We start from the raw sequence: 21,144 nt of genomic DNA, 5'->3' as shown, positions 1-21,144 counted from the left end.
CCTGGATTGCAGGTAGATTCTTTACCAACTGAGCTACGAGGGAAGCCTGAGTAAGAGAGATTAGATTTTAAAGAAAACCATTTTAGCCAGTTTTTAAAACAGTGAACTCTTTAAAAATGGTATCTTACTGAGTACTACGAAGCAGAAGAGAAAGAAGAGAGCACTGGACTGCGCTTCACCATTGGCTGAAGAGAGCGTTGGACGACTAGAAAACATCATGTTCGCCTGTCCCATGCCCCCACAGCACCTGAGACATCTGCTTAACTAAGTACTATACTGGTTGGATTTTCCAAAGACAGGCCCCCAGTAATAGGGTTTTTGACACATTTTGAAATGGAGGCATTCATTGCTGATTTCTGTTAAATGTATATAGCCTGCCTATGTAAATATTTCTTTGATTCTGTTCTGAATTGCATCTTGTTATGTTTTTCCTTTTAACAGGCACAAATGTCCAGTTCTTCCTGTCCTGTGAACTCTCCTATAATGCCTCCTGGGTCTCAAGGGAGCCACATTCACTGTCCCCCTCTCCCTCAACCAGCTCTGCATCAGAATTCACCCTCACCCGTACCTAGTCGTACCCCCACCCCTCACCACACTCCCCCTAGCATAGGGGCTCAGCAGCCACCAGCAACAGCAATCCCAGCCCCTGTTCCTACGCCTCCAGCCATGCCACCTGGCCCACAGTCGCAGGTTCTCCATCCACCTCCAAGACAAACGCCTACGCCACCACCAACGCAACTTCCTCCCCAAGTGCAGCCTCCGCTTCCTGCTGCTCCTTCAGTCGACCAGGCGCAGCAGCAGCCTCTGTCCCAGCAAAGCACAGCAGCCTCTGTGCCCACCCCGACGGCCCCCCTGCTGCCTCCGCAGCCGGCAACTCCAGTAAGCAGAGTCTGGGCTTTAGGCAAAACCGTGTCAGCCGTGCTCTAGTTTTATACTACGTCAGTGCGGTTTCTTTTTTCTTTCTTTTTTTGGGGGGTGGGGTGGGAGGTGGGTTGGGGTGGTGAGCTTGCAAGATCTTAGTTCCCTGAGTAGGCATCCAGCCTGGGCCCATGGCAGTGAAAGCATCGAGCCTGTCACTGGACCTCGGGGGAATTCCCTGTGCCATGTCTATTCTGTGTCATTTCTTCTCTCATTGTCGCCGCCTCAGACGAGAACCTGTTAATGTTTATGGACTTTTGCTGTCATACCTCACATAGAAGGACCTCAAGGATTTCGTTTAGATCTTGTGTTGACTGCGGTCATGTTGTATTCAGAGGCTTGAAAGCATGTAAGGGGAGAAAAGCAACCAGATGTTTATTACCACACGTGAATTTTACAGATATTTAAAGAATCTTTTCAAACAGCCTGAACTGCTGTGCTCAAGAGCAAGTGAACAGAATCATTGATTTTTGAATGTCTGTGGTACTAGCCAAAGTTAGAAAATTCATGAGAAGGTGTTTCACAAGGGCCTGAAACACACCTTGCGAAAGGTGTTATCTGTGTAGCAGAGATCCAGATGTACACCTGACAGTTGCCTCCTTATTAACAGAACTCTGCGTGTCACTGTTCAAACTTTCCACTTGATCGCTGATGCTAACACTTCATTTCTCTGTCCTGTTGGCAAACTGAGAAGTGCTGTTAAGTCATCGCTACTTCTTAACACGTCGTTCATGTGTGACTGGTTCATCTTAGCCTCTCACATGTAAGAAAAGGCAGGATGCAAAAAGGCATCTTTATTCTATGTAGGATAGATTCTGAAAAGACTGACTTCCCATTAAGAGGTATGTTATTGGAAGACCTAGGGAAAATAGAGATCGTTAGTTATCCCATTAGAATGTGATGACTCAAAACAGCTGCTCATTGTGGGAATTTATTATATTTTCCCAACTTGTACATATGAACCTTTTTTCTAAGAAGTTAAAGCTAAAAGATTGCCCATCAGTCATTCTTACTTTCTTTCCATTTTTCTATAAACATGAGCTCCTCTGAGGCAGTCCTTTCTGAAACCTCCCTCCCAGGCACTGTCACAGAATGTTACTGGAGAAACAGTTGCTGACTGTTGTGTCTACAACCAGCCAACCAATATTTGTTAGTCCTCAGTCTCCTTTTCGTAAGCAAAATTTACTTCAGGGGGGCCAAGTAGGTAGAGTACGTGAAAGCACCATGCATGTACATGTGTGCTGAGTCACTTCAGCTGTGTCTGACTCTCTGTGACCCTGTGAACTGTAGCCCACCAGGCTCCTCTGTCCACGGGGATTCTCCAGGCAGGAATACTGGAGTGGGTTGCTATGAGCTCCTCTTCCAGGGCATCTTCCCGACCCAGGGATAGAATATGTTTCCTGCATCTCCTGCATTGCAGGCAAGTTTTTACTAGCGCTACCCAGGAAGCCCCAAAACACCATAAATGGGTGTAATGACACTAGTTTAGAAATAGGTGGTTATTCTGCCATCTTGTTATATAGCCTAAATTCTGGTTTTGTAACAGACGGACTTTTTTTTTTTCTCTCCCCCACCCTTTTCTACCCAGCTTTCCCAGCCAGCTGTAAGCATTGAAGGGCAGGTATCAAACCCTCCATCTACTAGTAGCACGGAAGTGAATTCTCAGACCATTCCTGAGAAGCAGCCTTCACAAGAAGTGAAAATGGAGCCTAAAATGGAAGTGGAGGCACCAGAACCAGCAGATACTCAGCCGGAGGATATTCCAGAGGTGAGAGGAGGGCAGTTACTGCCTTTTTGGGTTAGAAACATGTTACAGGAAAGGACTCTGATAATTAGGCCTCATTTTACTGATTTCCATATGAGAAAGGGTCTTGAGCTCCATCCACAGGGGAGAATAAATAAGATAATGATGGTACTGCTACTCAGTTACATGTCTTTGGAATACCAAAAATTCCTACCTTGCCTTCTAGACTAAAGCAGAAGACTGTAAAGTAGAGCCTACAGAAACTGAAGAGAGAGGCACTGAATTAAAAACTGAAACGAAAGAGGAAGAAGACCAGCCAAGTACTTCAGCGACCCAGTCATCTCCAGCCCCGGGACAGTCAAAGAAGAAGAGTAAGTTTCTTAGGCTCTGGGTTCGTGGAGGCACAGGAAAAACTAAAGACTTCAGTAGAGTAAGATTGGGCTTCTTGGGCCTTGGAATTGAACTTTCATGTGATTTCATTAAGCTTGGCACCCTGGGCCTGGTCTTCATTATTACTAATGTCGGAGAAGGAATTTTCTTTCCTTTAAGTGTGTTTGTTTCCAGCAGTCGCTGGGTGGCAAACAACTTTGCAGAATTCTTTCAGAGGACAGAAATGATTAAATAATACTCTGGATCAAAATGCAGGAAATAATAGCAATAATAATATTCTTTGTTTTCTTGGTTAACTGCTGTGCACCAGGCGCTGTACCACACACTGCCTTGTCTCATCAGAGACCCTCACGGCCCCTCTGTGAGGTCCCTGACCCCTGTTTCACAGGCTGGAAAACTGAGGCTCTGCAAGGTTCAGTAACTTACCCAGCTCACGTAGTCCAGGCAGGCTGATTCAGAGTCTGCTCTGAACCATGCTACTGAATGGTAATGAGGCAAGCAAGCATGCTTAAGCAGAGAGTGTTAAACAGGTCCCACGGAAGTTAATTTACTAGCTAGTTTAGGACTAGAACTTCTTATGGCTCTAGTGACCCCTTCAGTGTCACAGATAGTAGGACTTACCTCAGGGGGGATCTGCTAGCTCCTGAGATGATATATATGAAAGTGTTCCATGAATACAATATACCTTAAAATGATGGGGCTAAAAAATTATTTAAAAATAAGATTGTTGGGACTCCTTGGTGGTCCAGTGTCAAGACTCCATGCTTCTACTGCAGGAGAGATGGGGTTCGAGCCCTTGTCGGGGAACTAAGATCCTGCTAAAAAATAAATTAAAGTTTTATATATGGAGATGTGATTTTGATGTAGGCTGCAACAAACCCAGTCTTACTATTAGAAATTTATATTTAAAACAGCTAATCTCACAAATTTGCTCAAATTCTGTTTATTTTGAACACGGCAAAATATTACTATAAGAGACAAGCTTCTCCCATCTATTTGTTTGAATTTTTCATGGCAACCCCTACCATGTGGTGAAAAAATACTCAACGTACTGACAGATACACCATCTTGAAGATGAAATTAATTTGTAAATAGAAGAAATAATAAGCTTCTGCTCAGAGTGATGGACCCTGAATGTCCAACTTCTTAAATGGGAGCATAAATTCATTCCATTTGGCACACACCAGCAAATCTTCCTGACTTTTGGGAAACATACTGAGAACACATTTGAGCATAATTTGATAACTGAGTACATCTTTCTGGTGATAACAATTGAGTTTTGTTTTTTTTTCCTTTAGCATTAAAACTAACATTTGCCATTGAAACAGTAAATATGTCTACTCCTGAAGCTCTAAAACATCAAATATTTTAACGAAGGACTCTTGGCCTTCAGTGGTTCTGATTCCTTTGGTGATAAGACAATACAAGGACTAATTTCTGACTTGTTATACGCTTATATTGTGAAGGGAGGGCACTCTTCTTGCTTGACAGCATCCCTTGCCCATTGTATCATTTGGAATATGCTGACAAAGTCTTTTCATATATTTTTGGAGCACTTAGGATTCTCTTGCTACTTGGTCAAGACTAAGTGGGTTTCTGACTAAGAAATTTAAGTGAATCATGAAGGGTATTTAAAGATGACTAGACAGTGTGTTTTAAAGGATCTGTCTGAACCAGAAAATAGAAACACCCTTAGTTATTTTTCATGGGGACAACGTAGGGAAATTTGTGTTTTCTGGGTCTTGAGGTATATATTATGGTTTCTCAACTTTTTTCCCCTCTTTCTCTTAATTGGTAACTAATTTCTGATATACTCTTCTTAAGTTTTCAAGCCTGAAGAGTTACGACAGGCACTGATGCCAACATTGGAGGCACTTTACCGACAGGATCCGGAATCCCTACCCTTTCGTCAGCCTGTGGACCCTCAACTTCTAGGAATCCCTGTAAGTATGTGGGTGGTACTTCTCATTTCTCTTACAGTTTGTTAGCAGCTTTTTAAAGATAGAATTCACATATTATACAAACCACCCATTTAAGTGTACAATTTAATGGTTTTTTGTATTAACAGAATTGTGCAACTATCACCACAGTCAGTTTTGGACCATTTTTCATCTTCCCAAAAAAGAAACTCTGTCCATAAGCAATCACTTCCGTTTCTGCCCACAGTCCCCCTGCTCCCAACCAGCTTGCTGGCCTGCTTTTCAGTCTCTGGTTTGTCTATTCTGGACATTTCATCAAATGGAGTCTTGTAGTATGTGGTTCTTTGTAACAGGGTTCTTTTCATTTAACATAATGTTTTCAAAGTTTGTCCATATTGTAGCACAAATCAGTACTTCATTCTTTCTTATGACCCACTAGTATTTGTATGGATATACATAGTTTCTCTTTACCCACTCATTAGTCAGTAGTTATTTGGATTTTTTATACTTTTTGGCTGTTGAAGATAGCATGCCTATGAATGTTTACATACATATTTGTGTGTGTATCTTTTTATTTCTCTTGGGTATATATCTAAAAGTGGGATTGCTGGCTCATATGCTTTATTTTTCAGTTGAGCAGCAGTAGTTTCATGATAGAAAAGATAGACCCAAATTAGTTTCATCTGTTTTTAAAGTTGCCTTTATATTATACACCAGACTACTGGCAAGTTTCACTTGAGGATTTTAAGTGGTGTTGGATAAGGCATTGGAGTACTTCAAGGGGTAAAAATCTGTTGGAATCTTTTGTTTTTTTCCCCTCTGTTTTTATAGATGGATCACCAATGATCTTAGTTTCATCTGTAGGCCACATCTAGTACTAAAATGCTAAGGGTCTTTGACTTCTTGGTCTTCAAGTTGATCACACACATACTATAATAAAGTGCCTGGAATTGCTCGTTTAGACCATTGGCTTGTTACGAGAAAGTCTAGGATTGAAGGCAAAAGGAGAACAGGGCGACTGAAGATGGGATGGTTAGATGGCATCACTGACTCAATGGATATGAGTTTGAGCAAACTCCAGGAGATAGTGAAGGACAGAGGATCTTGGCGTGCTGCAATCCATGGGGTCGCAAAGAGTCAGACACAACCAAGCAACTGAACAACAACAAGAAAGTTGAAAATAGTTGTTATTCTCTCTGCCCCTGGCTGCTTAATATATCTATAGACTGATGATTTAAGGAAGTGTTGGGGGACTTTCCTGGTGGTCCAGTGACTTAAGAATCAACCTTGCAATGCAGGGGATTTGGGTTCAGTCCCTGATTGGGGAACTGAAATCCCTCGTGCTGGGGCGCATCCAGGCCTGAGTGCTTCGGAGCCCGCATGCCACAACTCGGGAGCCTGTGTGCTGCAAGGACAGATCCCACATGCCACAACTAAGATGCGATGCAGCCAAATAACCAGATAGATTTTAAATAAATAAAAGATGTGATGGGCATCAATCATTTCTTTGAACATTCAGACACATCAGAGATTCAGCATTACCTAGAAAATTTAAAATGGTTATAGCTAGTTATGCTGTGGACCTTGAATATACTGAGATTTTTGGTAATGTTGTTTGGTGTCACTTTTCCTTCTAGGATTACTTTGATATTGTGAAGAGCCCTATGGATCTTTCTACCATCAAGAGGAAGTTAGACACTGGACAGTATCAGGAGCCCTGGCAGTATGTGGATGACATTTGGCTCATGTTCAACAATGCTTGGTTATATAATCGGAAAACATCACGGGTGTACAAATACTGCTCCAAGCTGTCTGAGGTCTTTGAACAAGAAATTGACCCTGTCATGCAAAGCCTTGGGTACTGTTGTGGCAGAAAGGTAAGAAATTTTTGCACAGATAAGAATTACATTGAAAACTTGACCAGTTATAATGCTTGAATCATCAGATTTTAAGTTCATCTTGAGTTAGGGACTTGGTCATATTTACCTGTGGTGCACTGTACCTGGCATGTGCTAGTTTTCCTATGTATGCCAATTCACATTGAACTCCTCCTGTCCTCTTTAGTTCTTTGGTAACTGGGGGAGAAATAACAAATATTAAGCTTACCTCAGAGTGGTGGAATAGTACAGTAGTAAACTAGAATAGTTTTAGTTCCGTGAACTGTTTTGGAAACTGAAATTGCCCATTGTGAGAGACATAATGGGGACTAAGGCTTAAGTTCTCTTTCTGATTTGCCAGTGTAAATATTTTAGCTTGCCCTTCAAACCATATTCACCGAATGGTTTCTCTTGCAGTTGGAGTTCTCTCCACAGACACTCTGTTGCTATGGCAAACAGTTATGCACAATCCCTCGTGATGCCACTTACTACAGTTATCAGAACAGGTAAGCTCGACCTGTGTGGACCAAGGTCACAGTGTCCGCGTGTCCAGGGAGTGCATGCGGATGGACCAGCACACATGCAGTCATGGTTCGTGTGTGACTTGCCTGAAAACAACTGTACAGCACAAGTTCTGGCCTTCGCGTCCCGCCTTTGAAAATTATATGATTTTCTAGCAGAAAGGAGCCTGGTGTCAGTTGTCTGGGCCCGTATTTCTGTAAGGCAGGAACCCAAGGCATGAAGAAGTCAAGCAACTTTATGAGTTGGTAGCATACATGGGGTTAGTCCCAGGCTCCGCATTCTTTTCCCACTGTCTTTTTATAGCTTACCACAGCCTCTGGCAAAACAGAAAATTGTTGAATTAATTGGTCTGTCTCTCCATGTAATTCCCAAAACTACCCAGAAAACTTTTAACCAGAAATTTGTTACCCAGCTGTATCTTTTAGGAAATAATTCCCTTTTTGTGTGCAATGGATTCCTCAGTTTTTCTTGGAGCATATAAAGTCAGAGGATCCCAGGGTACTTGCTTTTTTCTCTGTTGAGTACATCAAAAGGCACACCTCCAAAAACAGCTCAGTACTGGATTGTTCCTTACAAGATGCACGTGACAGTGGATGGTATGCTTTTAATAAGTTAGACACTTCTGCCTTCTCTTCTCCTGCCAAAGTAAGGACTATAATCACACGGATTGCATTCATTAATCATGATTTGTCTCTTATTTTGTGAAATCAGTCAACAGTTTGTACCTGGCATGGGGTGTTGACTTGGGGTGTAAGATAATGGCTGGACAGTCAGTACTTGGATAAAGCAGCCCCATGGTGGTGGCTTTTTGCAGAACTTGTGCACTACAGCTGTATTTCTAGCTTTGAAAAAGTCACTTAAACTTTTTGTTTTATTTACAAAAAGTTAGCTGCATTCTCCTAATGCTTTGTAGTTGTAAGTAAGAATCCACAGTTTTTTACTCATGAAAACCTAGAGAAAAAATGGGTCTCAAGTTGTTATTAGCACCTTATGTTCAAAAAAAGCAAGTGACAGCTGGCATGCTATAGTCTCATGCTATAATCTCGGCATTTATATACCATTTTTGGATTTTTAAACACCAGTCTACAGTGCTTCCAGTCTTTGTACCAAGGAATATGTAATCACATGTCTGCACATACCACTGCCTTTCATTTTCCTCTCAAACTAGGTGGCTACAATCAGTATTTAACTGCTTGTGCAGACTTTTTATTGTACTTTCCTTGGAATCAAAGAGAAATTGGTGTTTTTTGTTCTTTTCAGACCAAAATTGTTTCTAGATGATTATTTCCTAGTACTATGTCCGTAGTGGATTTTTGTTTATCCTATCTTTGATTACTTGCATCAAGTAGCATTAATTACCCAAATGAAAAGGTATAGGTCTGTGTGAGACTTGTTTATTTGCTGTAATCATTTGCTACTTGTGATCCCATTGAGATATTTAATGCTAATCTGTGCTTTGCCTTGGCTTTCTGCTTTGTGTTGTCTTGTCTTGCTTTTATGTTTTTTGTTGCCCTGCAATCCCTCATTTCTTCGTTTGTTTTGTGTTTTTTTTTTTCTCCCTCATGCTTGTCGTTGTCTGCACTTGGCTTTGATTGCAAAAACCAAAACCCAAACTGTGGTGCCCATAAATCTGCATCATTGAATGTCCTTGTCGCCGTTGATGACCTGCTCTCTGCTCCCGTCCCCCTCCTTGGCCTGCTGTGATTGGTGGCTTCGTTGCTTGGCTTGGGCTGTGTTGTGTGAACGGAACAGTTCACCCCAGTATGGCCTTCTTGCCGACAGGTATCATTTCTGTGAGAAGTGTTTCAATGAAATCCAAGGGGAGAGCGTTTCTTTGGGGGATGACCCTTCCCAACCTCAAACGTAAGTAGCTATTATTTTAGAAAGTACTGTCTTTTCAGTTTGTTGTCAGATGATTGTGCTCAGGCTTCTAAGTGATCTTGGATTTTGTTGTCCAGGATGGTGTAGCCACAGGTAGCTATTTTAAATGCAAATTAAATAAGATTTAAAATTTCTAATTGGTGCTCCATAGACATTTGTGGCTCGTGGCTGCCATATTGATCAGCATAGATGGAGAACATTTTGATCATAGCAGAAGTTCTCTCAGTACTGATTTAGGTGGGGTCCAACAGTACTGGATGGTAATAGATGCCTTCTACAAGGAAATAGCTTCTCCTAAAAAGTGAAAGTGTGGAGTGCAAAGTAATTTCATCATTAATTGTTTTGAGTTTGAGGAGAATTGAACAAATAACCACTATATAGCCTTTTCATAAAGGTTACAATCCCAAAATTCTTAGAATCATGAGTATCATAATATCATTAGGGGTTTAGGGGGTTGTGAGAATGACTTATTATAAAGAGACTTGGTTGAGCTTTTGCGATCCACAAGCTGTTGTGGTTTGGTAAATGCCAAGAACATTTTTTAAACATTGCCTGAACTGCCTCTAATCTCTAAGATTCAGGCCGTCAAATTTTTCACTCTTTTAGGAAGAAAGAACTATTTGGTATCCTTTAAATATTCTTCTCTTCCAATTTAACCTATAATCAACCAATTCAGAACATTTCCCATAGCAATTCAGAATTGTTATGTTACTAGTAAAAACGGGGCTTCTGAGAAAAACTTGGTGTCTTCAAATTGGATTTTGAAGTTGTACTTTTCCTTCAGTCACCATTGACATATAAAATGGTGGGATCTGGTACTGGTTTGGGTCCCCTTGAGCCTTGAGATTTTCTAACCTTGGCTAACTAGGGAAGTCAGGTCTAGGTAGGTTTCCCTGATGCAAAAAAGGGAGGCACCCTTACCACAAGTTCTGTACCTTAGGACAGCAGGTCTCTGACTTTGAAGTGTGTTAGGAACCCCTCTTCCAGTTCTGCAGTTGGCAGTGAGCCCAAGAGTGTGTTACTGACAAGTTCCCAGGTCCTTCGAGGCTGATAGTCTTCTGAACACACTTTGGGTAGCAAGACCTTAGGGCATGTAGCGATGAATCTGGAGTCTGTAACTAGGAGAAAACAGTTTCAGTGGGGAAATTGCTTCATTTTTATGAGGAAGAATCCCAGTAGTCAGAGTTAGGCCCCTAACTTAAAAACACTCTTAAATTTTTTTAAGTTTGTTGTAGGTGGCCTCCTGTGCTTGTGAGACTGTGAGCAGTGTGGTAGGCTAGATTTCAGGATAGGAGGCCATGTGAAAATTTTTTAATGAACCCTTTTTTTTAATTAATATAAAAAGTTGCTTGACTGGACTGTCCTAAAAAAAAATTTTTTTTTTAATAGTGGTTTATCTACCCCTATACACACTGTCTTTCATACTGCTAGACTGAGCTGTCTAGAAACATTAAACTATTCAAAGGTATAAATACCTAACACTAAGAGTAGTAGGCAAGATTTTAAAAGGAAAAGAAAAAAGTACAAATTCATGCTTTTAGGTCTTACTGGGTTCTCCTGTCAGTGGGAACAGATTTACTATAAAGTCATTTCCAAAAACATAGGCATGTAAACGTGCGTTTTCTGGGAGCTAAGAATGTACCAGCTATATCCTTGATGTAGTCTTAGATTTAAATAATCTCCTTACCGGGTGGGGTTTTTGTCATTTGGTAATTAGAACAATAGTCAACTTGCTAATCTTCCTGTGTTGCTTTTTCTTATTGTGTCCTCTTCTTTTCTTAGTACAATAAATAAAGAACAATTTTCAAAGAGAAAAAATGACACTCTGGATCCTGAACTGTAAGTAGTTCCCATTGAATAGTACACTTTCATTTCCCTTCTTCCTTTCATTCTCTTGGTTTGTGGAGCCAGTGTGATGATGCTATTATTCTTGGGCTAAATCTGTAACCTACATCTAGCAAAAAAGGTAGAAATGTTAAAAATTGAGGTTATGGTTTACATTTACATTTCACTACATCTTCCTAATATTTTGGTGCTTTATAGGTTCAGGTGAAGCGCCAAGCTACCTCTGCTCAGTGCCATTATTCCAGCTTTGTCCTCTATATTTTCCAGCCATTTCATAATTCCCTCCTTTATTGTGACACCTTTCAGAGGTACAGAGATGTACTGGTACTAGGCATTCCTGGAATGGACAGGATGGTGTCAGACTCGGAGGTTTAAGCAGCAGTCATCTTTTCCTTCACTTCTTACTCCATAGTCTTAGTTCTCGTTTAATGACTGAATTTAACTGTATTTGAGATTCGCTCTACCTGTTATACTAAAGAGCTTTTAAACACTATTAGTTCAATTCTTTGGACATGATTTTGGCCATCTTTTGAATTGCCAGAAAATGAGAAATAGTAGCAGCTTTGATTTGGTTAAAGTTTTGGATTTAACTCGACGTTTTGCCTTTGCAGGTTTGTTGAGTGTACAGAGTGTGGGAGAAAGATGCATCAGATCTGTGTCCTTCATCATGAGATCATCTGGCCATCAGGGTGAGGCATCAGTATTTTCCCCAGACTTTGTTGCGAACTTTAGCAAGTTTTTGTCATCTTTGCAATGATTGTCTTTTAACGTCAAGATTATTGCCTCTTAGAATTATTCTCTGGATTGGGAAAAGGTCATTAAAATTCAATTTTGAAACATTAACGAACCTGGAATCCAAAACAGGTGTTCTCTTATTGCATTGTGTTAGTTTGATTCCCTGGTAGCTCAGACGGTAAAGCGTCTGCCTACAATGCGGGAGACCCGGGTTTGATCCCTGGGTCGGGAAGATCCCCTGGAGAAGGAAATGGCAACCCACTCCAGTATTCTTGCGTGGAAAACCCCATGGACTGAGGATCGTGGTAGGCTACAGTCCATGGGGTCGCAAAGAGTCGGACACGACTGAGCGACTTCACTTCAGTCCATGTATAAACACTTCTCTCTGCTGGTTCATTTTTTCTAAATTCTTTGGTGGTCATTGTGCATCAAAAGTAAATAGAGAGGATTTATCAATAGAGGTAACAGGAAATCTGTAGCACCTAGAAACTAGCAAGGAAATGTTAGACACAGCTAAGTGTTAGTCAGTCACGTCCAACTCTCTGTGACCCCATGGACTGTGGCCCACTAGGCTTCCATGTCCATGGGATTTTCCAGGCAAGGATACTGGAGTGGGTTGCCATTTCCTTCTCCAGGGTATCTTCCCAACCCAGGGATAGAACAGCTTTCCCACACTGCAGGCAGACTCTACTGACTGATCTATAGGAAAGCCCTTAAAATGTTAGTTGTGTCAGCTAAACCTCACAGATTTTGAATGTTGCTAATATTGCAGTAGACTAGATGATATGGATAATGGAGGACGCCAAAACGACGAGTTTGTTTCTGCTTCTGAGAGAACATTGCAGTGAGATTGTATACTGAATGGTGGCCTGGTTAGAGTTTGAATTATTTAAAGTCTTTTGGGCAGTTGGATAACAGGTAACATGGGTGTTCCCCCCTGAAAGGCAGAGATGCATGAAAATGATGAGATACAGACTTCAGTGAACTAGATATTCTTGGGCCTTGTGTTTTGTTTCTTGAGTTATTCTCCACATGTCTACCCAGGCTGCATATCATCAGTGCCTTTCACGGAAATAAGTGGATTTTTGTCCATTGTGACACTTAAATGTTTACTGCCACGGCTGCCTCTTGCTCTCCAGGAATGAGGCTGCTCCCAGCTCTGTTCAAGGGAAGGGTTGGGGAGGGGATGTCTGTGCATTAAGTGACTCTCATCAAGATGGGAGCTCAACTCTCTCTTCTGCTTTCTTCCTGGACTGAGTGTTGATGCTAATTCAGAGGTCATGAGGGGAAAGGAGGCTAAATAACAAAATTTCCAGGAGGAAAAAAAAAAAAAACACTGAGGAAAATTGTAGTAGATAAGCTTGTCTTTAGATAGGTTTCTCTCTTTCATTACAGAGTAGGTGAGGATCACGAGACTTGCAGTGATCCTTGCAACTGAAGGTCAGCCAGCTGGTTGATGAGTACTTATGTGGTGTCCAGTTTTTCTCAGAAATTCTACTTATGCACACATCCTTATGTAATTGCTGGAACAAAGAGAATGTACATATAAAATCTAATAATGCTGCTTTCAAAATGTCCCTTTATATTCACCGGTAGCATATAGACTTATGTGATTGGCCAAAAAATAAAATTTTGGCTTTAACCTGTGATTCTTCACCATTTTTGCACATGTAAGCTAATTTGTATGCTCTTCATGTCTTTTACTTATTTATCTTTTCTTAATGTTTTCTGAAAGCTCTTTGTACATTGGTTATATTTCTCCCAGGTTGTTTTTTTGTTGTTGTTTATTTCAACTTTACACATACTTAAGATAGATTCTGTAGAGTGCGTTACTTTAAATGCTTCTCTAAGTTGTTTAAACAAAGTCTTGGTTTACATTTTAGATTTGTCTGTGATGGTTGTTTAAAGAAGACTGCACGAACTAGAAAAGAAAATAAATTTTCCGCTAAAAGTAAGTTCCATTCTTACAGGTAAATTTTGGGAAAACTTCACTGTTTAAAATTAACATCCAGAATGAATTATATAAAATGAATAAAAATTATTCATTAAAATAATGAATATTATTTAAAATATTTAACCAAACTAAACACCAAATAATTTTTCCATAGGTAAATATCTGTAATATCCTTTTTGGTGTGAAATTAATTGCACCTAATAATGTGTTAAAAGAGCAGGTGTATTTTTCTTGTTCCAAGACATTTCCTGATAGAGGCCAGAATTGCCTCCCACGAGTGCTTCCCTCAGTTTTGTGTGGGGCTGCATTTAGCCCTGTGGATCTTCTCCATCGGGTGGGGTGGCAGTAGTTTTAGTTTGTAGGTCGATGCCTCTGCAGTTTTCTGCTGTTCTGTGTTGTTGTTGTTTAGTCGCTAAGTTGTGTTCATCTGTTTGCAACCCCTTGGACTGCAGCATGCCAGGCTCCCCTGTACTCCACTATCTCCCTGAGTTTGCTCAAATTCATGTCCATTGAGTCAGTGATAATCTTTCTAGTATTGAAAAAGCAGAAATGAGATATGGTATTGAAATTTGACTGATAGTAATAAATGTGCACCTTGGTTACTCCTGAACTTGTAACTTGTAAATTCCTAGGACTGCCATCTACCAGGCTTGGAACATTTCTGGAGAATCGTGTGAATGAGTTTCTGAGGCGACAAAATCACCCTGAGTCAGGAGAGGTCACTGTTCGAGTAGTTCATGCTTCTGATAAAACTGTGGAAGTCAAACCAGGCATGAAAGCAAGGTATCTAGTAATTTCCCCCTTTCTTCTCTGTGGATCCACAATTGTTCACACATAGTTACTGTTGATGATTCTAATCTGAATCAAATGTACTTTTTCCCTCCACTGTGAATTGTATAGATTTGTAGATAGTGGAGAGATGGCAGAATCCTTTCCATATCGAACCAAAGCCCTCTTTGCCTTCGAAGAGATCGATGGTGTTGATTTGTGCTTCTTTGGTATGCACGTTCAAGAGTATGGCTCTGACTGCCCTCCACCCAACCAGAGGTAGGATTTTACTGTGGCTACTTTCTAATTTATATGGAAGTTTGAAATTACAGTAAGGTGAACAAGCATAGTGAATAAGAAAATGTTTGATCTTCTTTTGGAAATGCAAGTTCTCAAGTGTGTAGTATGGAAGTGAAACCCCCAAAAAATAGAAAATACTGCTCTTTCTTGTTCATAATAATGGGGAAAGGCATATGAATGGCAGCCTAAAATATGACTTTTCAGAAAATGCACTTAAATCGAGGTTGTGTCAAGTACATTCTTGAGATAGATGTGAAAGAATGTCACACGAGTGAAGTAGAATATGGTGTAGAATTTTCCACGTAGTATAAAAGCCAGAATAAGAGTGCTGCCAGAATGTATTTGGATCGCTCAATAGTGACTGATTATGCTGTGTCTGAGGCCCCCCTAGGTGCTGAAATGGTAATAGAGCCACAGACCCACAAAACTCCCCTCATGGGCTCTCATGATCTAGTCATTTATCTAAATAACTGTAATGTTGTGTGATAAGCATTAAAAATGACAAGGTAAGCAAAGGGCTCAGGAGAGAGAGATGTCTTTAGCCACATCATAGAAACTCATTATGCAACTTGACCTGGCTTCTTTCTCCCCATGTGATACAGGAGAGTATACATATCATACCTCGATAGTGTTCACTTCTTCCGTCCTAAATGCTTGAGGACTGCAGTCTATCATGAAATCCTAATTGGATATTTGGAATATGTCAAGAAATTAGGGTAAGCATAAAAACAAATGCTTAGGCTGATTAGTTTTAAACTGATCACCACTGTGGTATTTTGGTGAGGTATAGTACGTGCAAATACGTGACTTTTTGGTTTTTTCTCCTCCACTTTGGCTTTCATCTGGCAGAACTATAATTTGGAGACCCTTTGAAATTTTTGGCTTTGCCATGGGAAAGAAATGAATATTGTGACGCTGGTTGCACCCATCCCAAATTACTTTATTTTGTTCAGTTAAGCCATTTGATACAGTTTGATTTGAAGAGCCAGAACTTTAAACCACACTTGGTCCTTTCACACCTCTGAGTATCAAAACCAAAATCACACTAAGTTCTGGAGATACAAAACTCCTTCATACTGGTTCCTTACCTTCAAGGTATATATGTGCTTGAGAACGTTTAGCACCTCACCTTGCAGATTACTCCTCTTGATAGTTTGCATTTCATTTAACTCTCTTGTTGACATGGATTGACTTTCCTTTGCATTGTAGCTTTTGTTTGGTCTTTAAATGCAAATTGGAGATTTTTTTGATCCAGGGTTATGCCTAGTTTTGGCATAGATCACATACTTCGTGTTATCTTGAGGAATCGTTGGTTTCTGTACTGATTCCTCTTTGGGGTTTAAAGTGGAGGAGTTATTTCTAGAATGGATGATCTTTCTCTTCAGTGTTCCTTCTGTCTGTGTTGTTAGATACACAACAGGGCATATTTGGGCATGTCCGCCAAGTGAAGGAGACGACTACATCTTCCATTGCCACCCCCCTGACCAGAAGATACCCAAGCCCAAGCGACTGCAGGAGTGGTACAAAAAGATGCTCGACAAAGCTGTGTCCGAGCGAATCGTCCATGATTACAAGGTCAGGACGGGGTGACAGCACTGTGGCTTGACTAGTCCCGCTGCTCTATATTCCACTTGTTTTACTGCCTTAACAAAAATCTTGTGTTTCTTCTCACTCTTCCATGTAATTTGTAAAATTAAGCTAATTTGATAGCAGGGTTTTTTCCCCTTAATTACTATTAAGATGAAGTAGACTCAGCAAAATATTTGATAATGATTTGTGACTGTAGGGTATCTCATAATAAGAAACTTGAGCTGTTAAATTTCTTACCTGTTTTTACTCATGGGGAGGGAAGCATGAACTGGTATTGTCCTAATAAGCAGCCCAGCTATATGGTTTCTAGCATCTGTAACTGGGATTTTTCTGAACATATCTCTCAGTAGAAACGGCCAATATTTCTAGGATTTTTGCAAGGCCAGTGTGCCTCCCATCACACTGCATTCTGTCTCAGGAGTGCTAGAGGCACGGGTGTGAATGCTGCTGCCTCTGCCTTTGTTCCCGACAGAGGCATTTGTCACTTGGTTACATAAAGGCAGATAATCTGCCTGTCCTCACGGGTAGAGGAAGGAGGAAGTCAGAAATGCTGACTTCAGACCAGACCTTTCCCTGTTGGCGACACTGTCTCCCCAGGCACCAGGCTTGGGCATAAAATCCCTGCCGTCTTCCAGAAGACACATCTGGTTTTTCATGTTTCTTGCGTCCTTTAGCTGTGACTCTGCTGCTGTATAATAAACGCTTTTGTTTTTTTCCCAAAAAAATAGACATTGCTATTTGTTCTTGGATATTTACATTGCTATTTGTTCTTGGATATTTTCACAGGATATTTTAAAACAAGCTACTGAAGATCGATTGACAAGTGCGAAGGAATTGCCCTACTTTGAGGGTGATTTCTGGCCCAACGTCCTGGAAGAGAGCATTAAGGAACTAGAGCAGGAGGAGGAGGAGCGGAAGCGGGAGGAGAACACCAGCAACGAGAGCACAGATGTGAGAGCTCCGCGTTTCCCTGTCCCGCCTCTGCTCGTGTGACCCAGAAGTGGGCTGAGGCTTCCAGCGGGCCCTGGAGCTCTCAGCGCTCTAAACTGGGCAGGCGGGGAATATTGGTGTAGATAAGTTAACTATGGTTCTAGTTTAGAGATTTTAAGCCCTTTTAGCACCAGACCTCATTTTTAAGTGGAATCTTGGATTTCTAGTAATGGAAACCCTGGAGAACAGAACATTACCTGTCTAGAACACAAGGTTGATAGACTGTTTGTGCAAAAGTCTGAATTATGAATGTTTCAGGCCTTACAGGCCATATATTGTCTCCAGCACATTCTTGTTTTTCTTCTTTAAACAACCATTTAAATGTAAAAACCATTATTCTTACCCGTACAAAAAACAGATCTGGGCCAGAGTTTACCAGTCCCCCCAACAGAAGCTGCCTAATAGCAGGTCATCTGAGGAGTTTTTTCTTGTCATTTATTTCCCTGTAGTATATCTTGATTGCCCTTGCTGAGTCTGAACTACTGAAGTCACCGTTAGTCTAAGAATTCTTTACAGCCTGCAATTTAGACTCCTCGATTTAAAGGTTCTTTTTTTAATAGTAGGTCCATAAAATTTTAGAAAGTGAGTCAAAGGAAATGGAGCCAGGGCCTTTGGCTCCCTACTCCCATGCACACTTCACCACCTGCGGCTCACTCCTCTCCCATCCTCAGATTTGGTATGGCCTGGCTCCACCTAAGGTGGCTCCTGGTCCGCAGCTTTTGCTGGCTGTTGGTATCTAATAAAGAGATAGCAGCAGCGATTTTGCACTGGGAGAAAATTAATGCAAAAACATGAGTAAACCTTAGTTTACTGTAAACAACAGCTTTAGAAAGAGGAGCAATGAAGAGAGAGCAGCTGTTAGGTTACGATCTGTTGCTCGATTAGAAACTTGTTCTTAACAGTTATTAACTGTTCTAAACTTCTAAACAGTCTCTTGACAAAGAGTTATTAACATTTTCTTGTTCTCTTATGCTAACCTGCAGGTGACAAAGGGAGACAGCAAAAATGCTAAAAAGAAGAACAACAAGAAAACTAGCAAAAACAAGAGCAGCCTGAGTCGGGGCAATAAGAAGAAGCCAGGCATGCCTAACGTATCCAACGACCTCTCACAGAAATTGTATGCCACCATGGAGAAGCACAAAGAGGTAAGATAAGAGAACAGCCCCCAGAGTGGAAAAACCAAGGCCAGGGTCCTCCAGAACTCCCCACCATAGTTGGTATTTATGATGTGAACACCAGATCATTTGAAACTCAGAAAGAAGAAAATCATTTGAGGGAGAAGAAAGCAAAAAGAGGGTGGTGAGAACAGGAAATGGTAAGGTGTCTTACTTAGATTTGTAGCTGTTACAAAGCTAGATGGTGTTGGGGAAAGTGTAAGCATAGTTTGTCTGATCCTATTGTTTGTAACCAGTTTTATGTTTGTGTTTCTGTCCATTGTTCAGAAGATTGGCTTGTTGGATATCTTTTGGGTATCTTTGTGGTTTTGCTTTACACCAAAGCCCCTTAGAACTCCATTTGGCCATTCAGGTTTCTAATGGAACTTTGACAAAACGAATGAATGTTTTGCCTTACTGAAAGGGAATTGGCAAATGGAGAGAATTGAAGAAAAGTTAAACTTTCATATATGCACTTGTGAATGCCTTCACAGCAAAGTTAAAACTTTGAATTATTTCATTATTTATATTGTTTGTTTATTGTTTGGGAATATGAGTATGTTGGATTTTTTCCCCTTCGACATTATTGTTGGTAAGATGAGGCATCGTGAAGGGTCATGTTGGTTTGTTTAAAATCTGTTTACCTCCATGTTCAGACATCAAGTTCTTCACAGGAAGAGGCTATTAATGTGGAGAGGGAACTGATGGCTTGATTTTAGGTGTGGAACTCTGTCATAACAGCGATTGGAAAAGGCCCCTAGAGTATGTTGTAATAGGTGTGACTTCAGTTGTAGATAGATCATCTGAAGAATATGTGGGTAGTAGTCTCCTGTTAGTTAGAATCTAATGTGATCAGTTTATTAAATTTAGCTATTGTTTTAGCTCTAGGGTGACATACAGCAGAATCAGTCACAATGGCTGTTATTGGAGGTTGGCCCTAGTGAAGATTTCCTAGGGAGTCACCAGGTCGCAAGGTCAAAAGCACAGTCCTCCTTTGAGCTTTTAACTCTGCTTTCATACATCTTTACTCAGGGTGAACGCTCTTGTCCTGTGTTGTTTTGTGGCATGCGCAATCTTAGTCCTGTGTCCTGTCCCCCACCCCCACCCCGGGGCCAAACCCATGCCCCTGCAGCAGAAGTGCAGTGTTAACCACTGGGCCACCAGGAAAGTCACTATGTTCTTTTTCCTGACTTTTGTTCTATGCCAACACTGCTGCCCAGATATGTAACAAATACTGCCAGTTTGCACAGATTTTCAGCCTCAAAAATACTGACAGAATATATATAGTGAGCAATACAGCAGTTATAAGTTTCTTTTTTTTTTCCCCCAGTTACAAATTCTTGATCTCTTCAAGGTTCCATTTTACTTTTTATTATTACAGAAATAATAGCAGCTTCCTCTTGGAGCCTTTATACCAGTGGTTATGGGAATCAGTGGTTGTGGTGTTTTTAAACTTCAACAAAAAATTTTTCTGTTTCTGTAGCAAGGAAAAAGGAGGTTTTGCTTTTTTATATTCTTCCCACCCCTACCAATTTTTTTTCCTTCCAAACTTAGAGGAAGGTTCTACAGAAGATGCCCTCCTGGTTCCTTCACCTAGATTCACCAGTTAACGTTCTGCCACATTTTACTTCAGTAAGCTCCTTCTAAGACAGAGGACACGCTCTGCATAAGTGTGCTGTGACTTCACACTCAGGACACTTCACCCCCGCCGCCACCTCCCATCTGCGCCTCTGCTCCATGAGTTGAGTTGCCGTGTCTCAGTTCCTGGCCTTATTTTCTTTCATGACATGGGCATTTTGTGAAGACTCCAGGCCAATTGCTTTGTAGAATGTCTATCCATTTAGGTTTTTCTGATTTGTTTCCTTATGATTAGAGTCAGGTTAAACCATGGATTGCATCTTAAAAGTTGACCTCTTTGAAGCAGAATGTCCCCTGTATGGCGCTGTATCTGACCATTCTTCTTTTGAAGAATTACTGAATGAGGTAGGAAACATAAGATGTAGATGTTTTAGGCCATTGTAGTCAGTTTCAAAAAAGAGAACAGAAGTGCATGAAGCAAGAGAACGAGGGCTGTATCGTGTAACCTTGCAGGGTGGTCACAAAATGAAGCCAGGCATCCCAGCCCCCCAGGTGCGCAGCCTGGCCCAGCTGTGTGCAGTACTCTAGTTCCAGAGTCCAGAGGAGACTGTCTGTTTTGCAGGTCTTCTTTGTGATCCGTCTCATTGCTGGCCCTGCTGCCAACTCCCTGCCTCCCATCGTTGACCCTGACCCCCTCATCCCCTGTGACCTGATGGACGGGCGGGATGCCTTTCTCACCCTTGCAAGGGACAAGCACCTGGAGTTCTCGTCATTGCGAAGAGCCCAGTGGTCCACCATGTGCATGCTGGTGGAGCTGCACACCCAGAGCCAGGACCGCTTTGTCTACACCTGCAACGAGTGCAAGCACCACGTGGAGACACGCTGGCATTGCACCGTGTGTGAGGTAGGTCCCTTGGCGGGGAGGGCTAGGGGCTTCCAGGTACATGAGAGGCAGTTCAGAGGTGGTCCTGGCCTGGGG

General features: G+C 41.3%; 1 protein-coding gene and 1 long non-coding RNA gene across 2 annotated transcripts in view; one reads left to right on the top strand and one right to left on the bottom strand.

Annotated features, from left to right (window-relative positions):
* The window catches only part of EP300 (E1A binding protein p300), a 64,390-nt gene that overhangs the window by 39,797 nt on the left and 3,449 nt on the right, over window positions 1-21,144 (top strand). Inside the window, exons 14-30 of the mRNA XM_061124457.1 lie at window positions 442-879; window positions 2,507-2,686; window positions 2,889-3,033; window positions 4,877-4,995; window positions 6,609-6,848; window positions 7,266-7,354; window positions 9,153-9,233; window positions 11,034-11,090; window positions 11,708-11,785; window positions 13,715-13,782; window positions 14,418-14,568; window positions 14,686-14,832; window positions 15,456-15,569; window positions 16,263-16,428; window positions 17,230-17,394; window positions 18,417-18,578; window positions 20,788-21,069. Coding sequence (XP_060980440.1) covers window positions 442-879; window positions 2,507-2,686; window positions 2,889-3,033; window positions 4,877-4,995; window positions 6,609-6,848; window positions 7,266-7,354; window positions 9,153-9,233; window positions 11,034-11,090; window positions 11,708-11,785; window positions 13,715-13,782; window positions 14,418-14,568; window positions 14,686-14,832; window positions 15,456-15,569; window positions 16,263-16,428; window positions 17,230-17,394; window positions 18,417-18,578; window positions 20,788-21,069 — 2,682 coding nt within the window. The remainder of the gene's footprint in view (window positions 1-441; window positions 880-2,506; window positions 2,687-2,888; window positions 3,034-4,876; window positions 4,996-6,608; window positions 6,849-7,265; window positions 7,355-9,152; window positions 9,234-11,033; window positions 11,091-11,707; window positions 11,786-13,714; window positions 13,783-14,417; window positions 14,569-14,685; window positions 14,833-15,455; window positions 15,570-16,262; window positions 16,429-17,229; window positions 17,395-18,416; window positions 18,579-20,787; window positions 21,070-21,144) is intronic.
* LOC133043534 (uncharacterized) lies at window positions 1,012-11,010 on the bottom strand. Its single transcript, XR_009689719.1, has 3 exons — window positions 10,187-11,010; window positions 6,958-7,046; window positions 1,012-1,777 (listed from the first exon to the last, which is right to left on the bottom strand). It is a non-coding gene; the product is annotated as an uncharacterized LOC133043534 (long non-coding RNA).

The sequence above is a fragment of the Dama dama genome, chromosome 22, assembly GCF_033118175.1.
Source record: "Dama dama isolate Ldn47 chromosome 22, ASM3311817v1, whole genome shotgun sequence".
Classification (NCBI taxonomy): Eukaryota; Metazoa; Chordata; class Mammalia; order Artiodactyla; family Cervidae; genus Dama; species Dama dama.
This window is presented reverse-complemented; position numbering and strand designations above follow the sequence as displayed.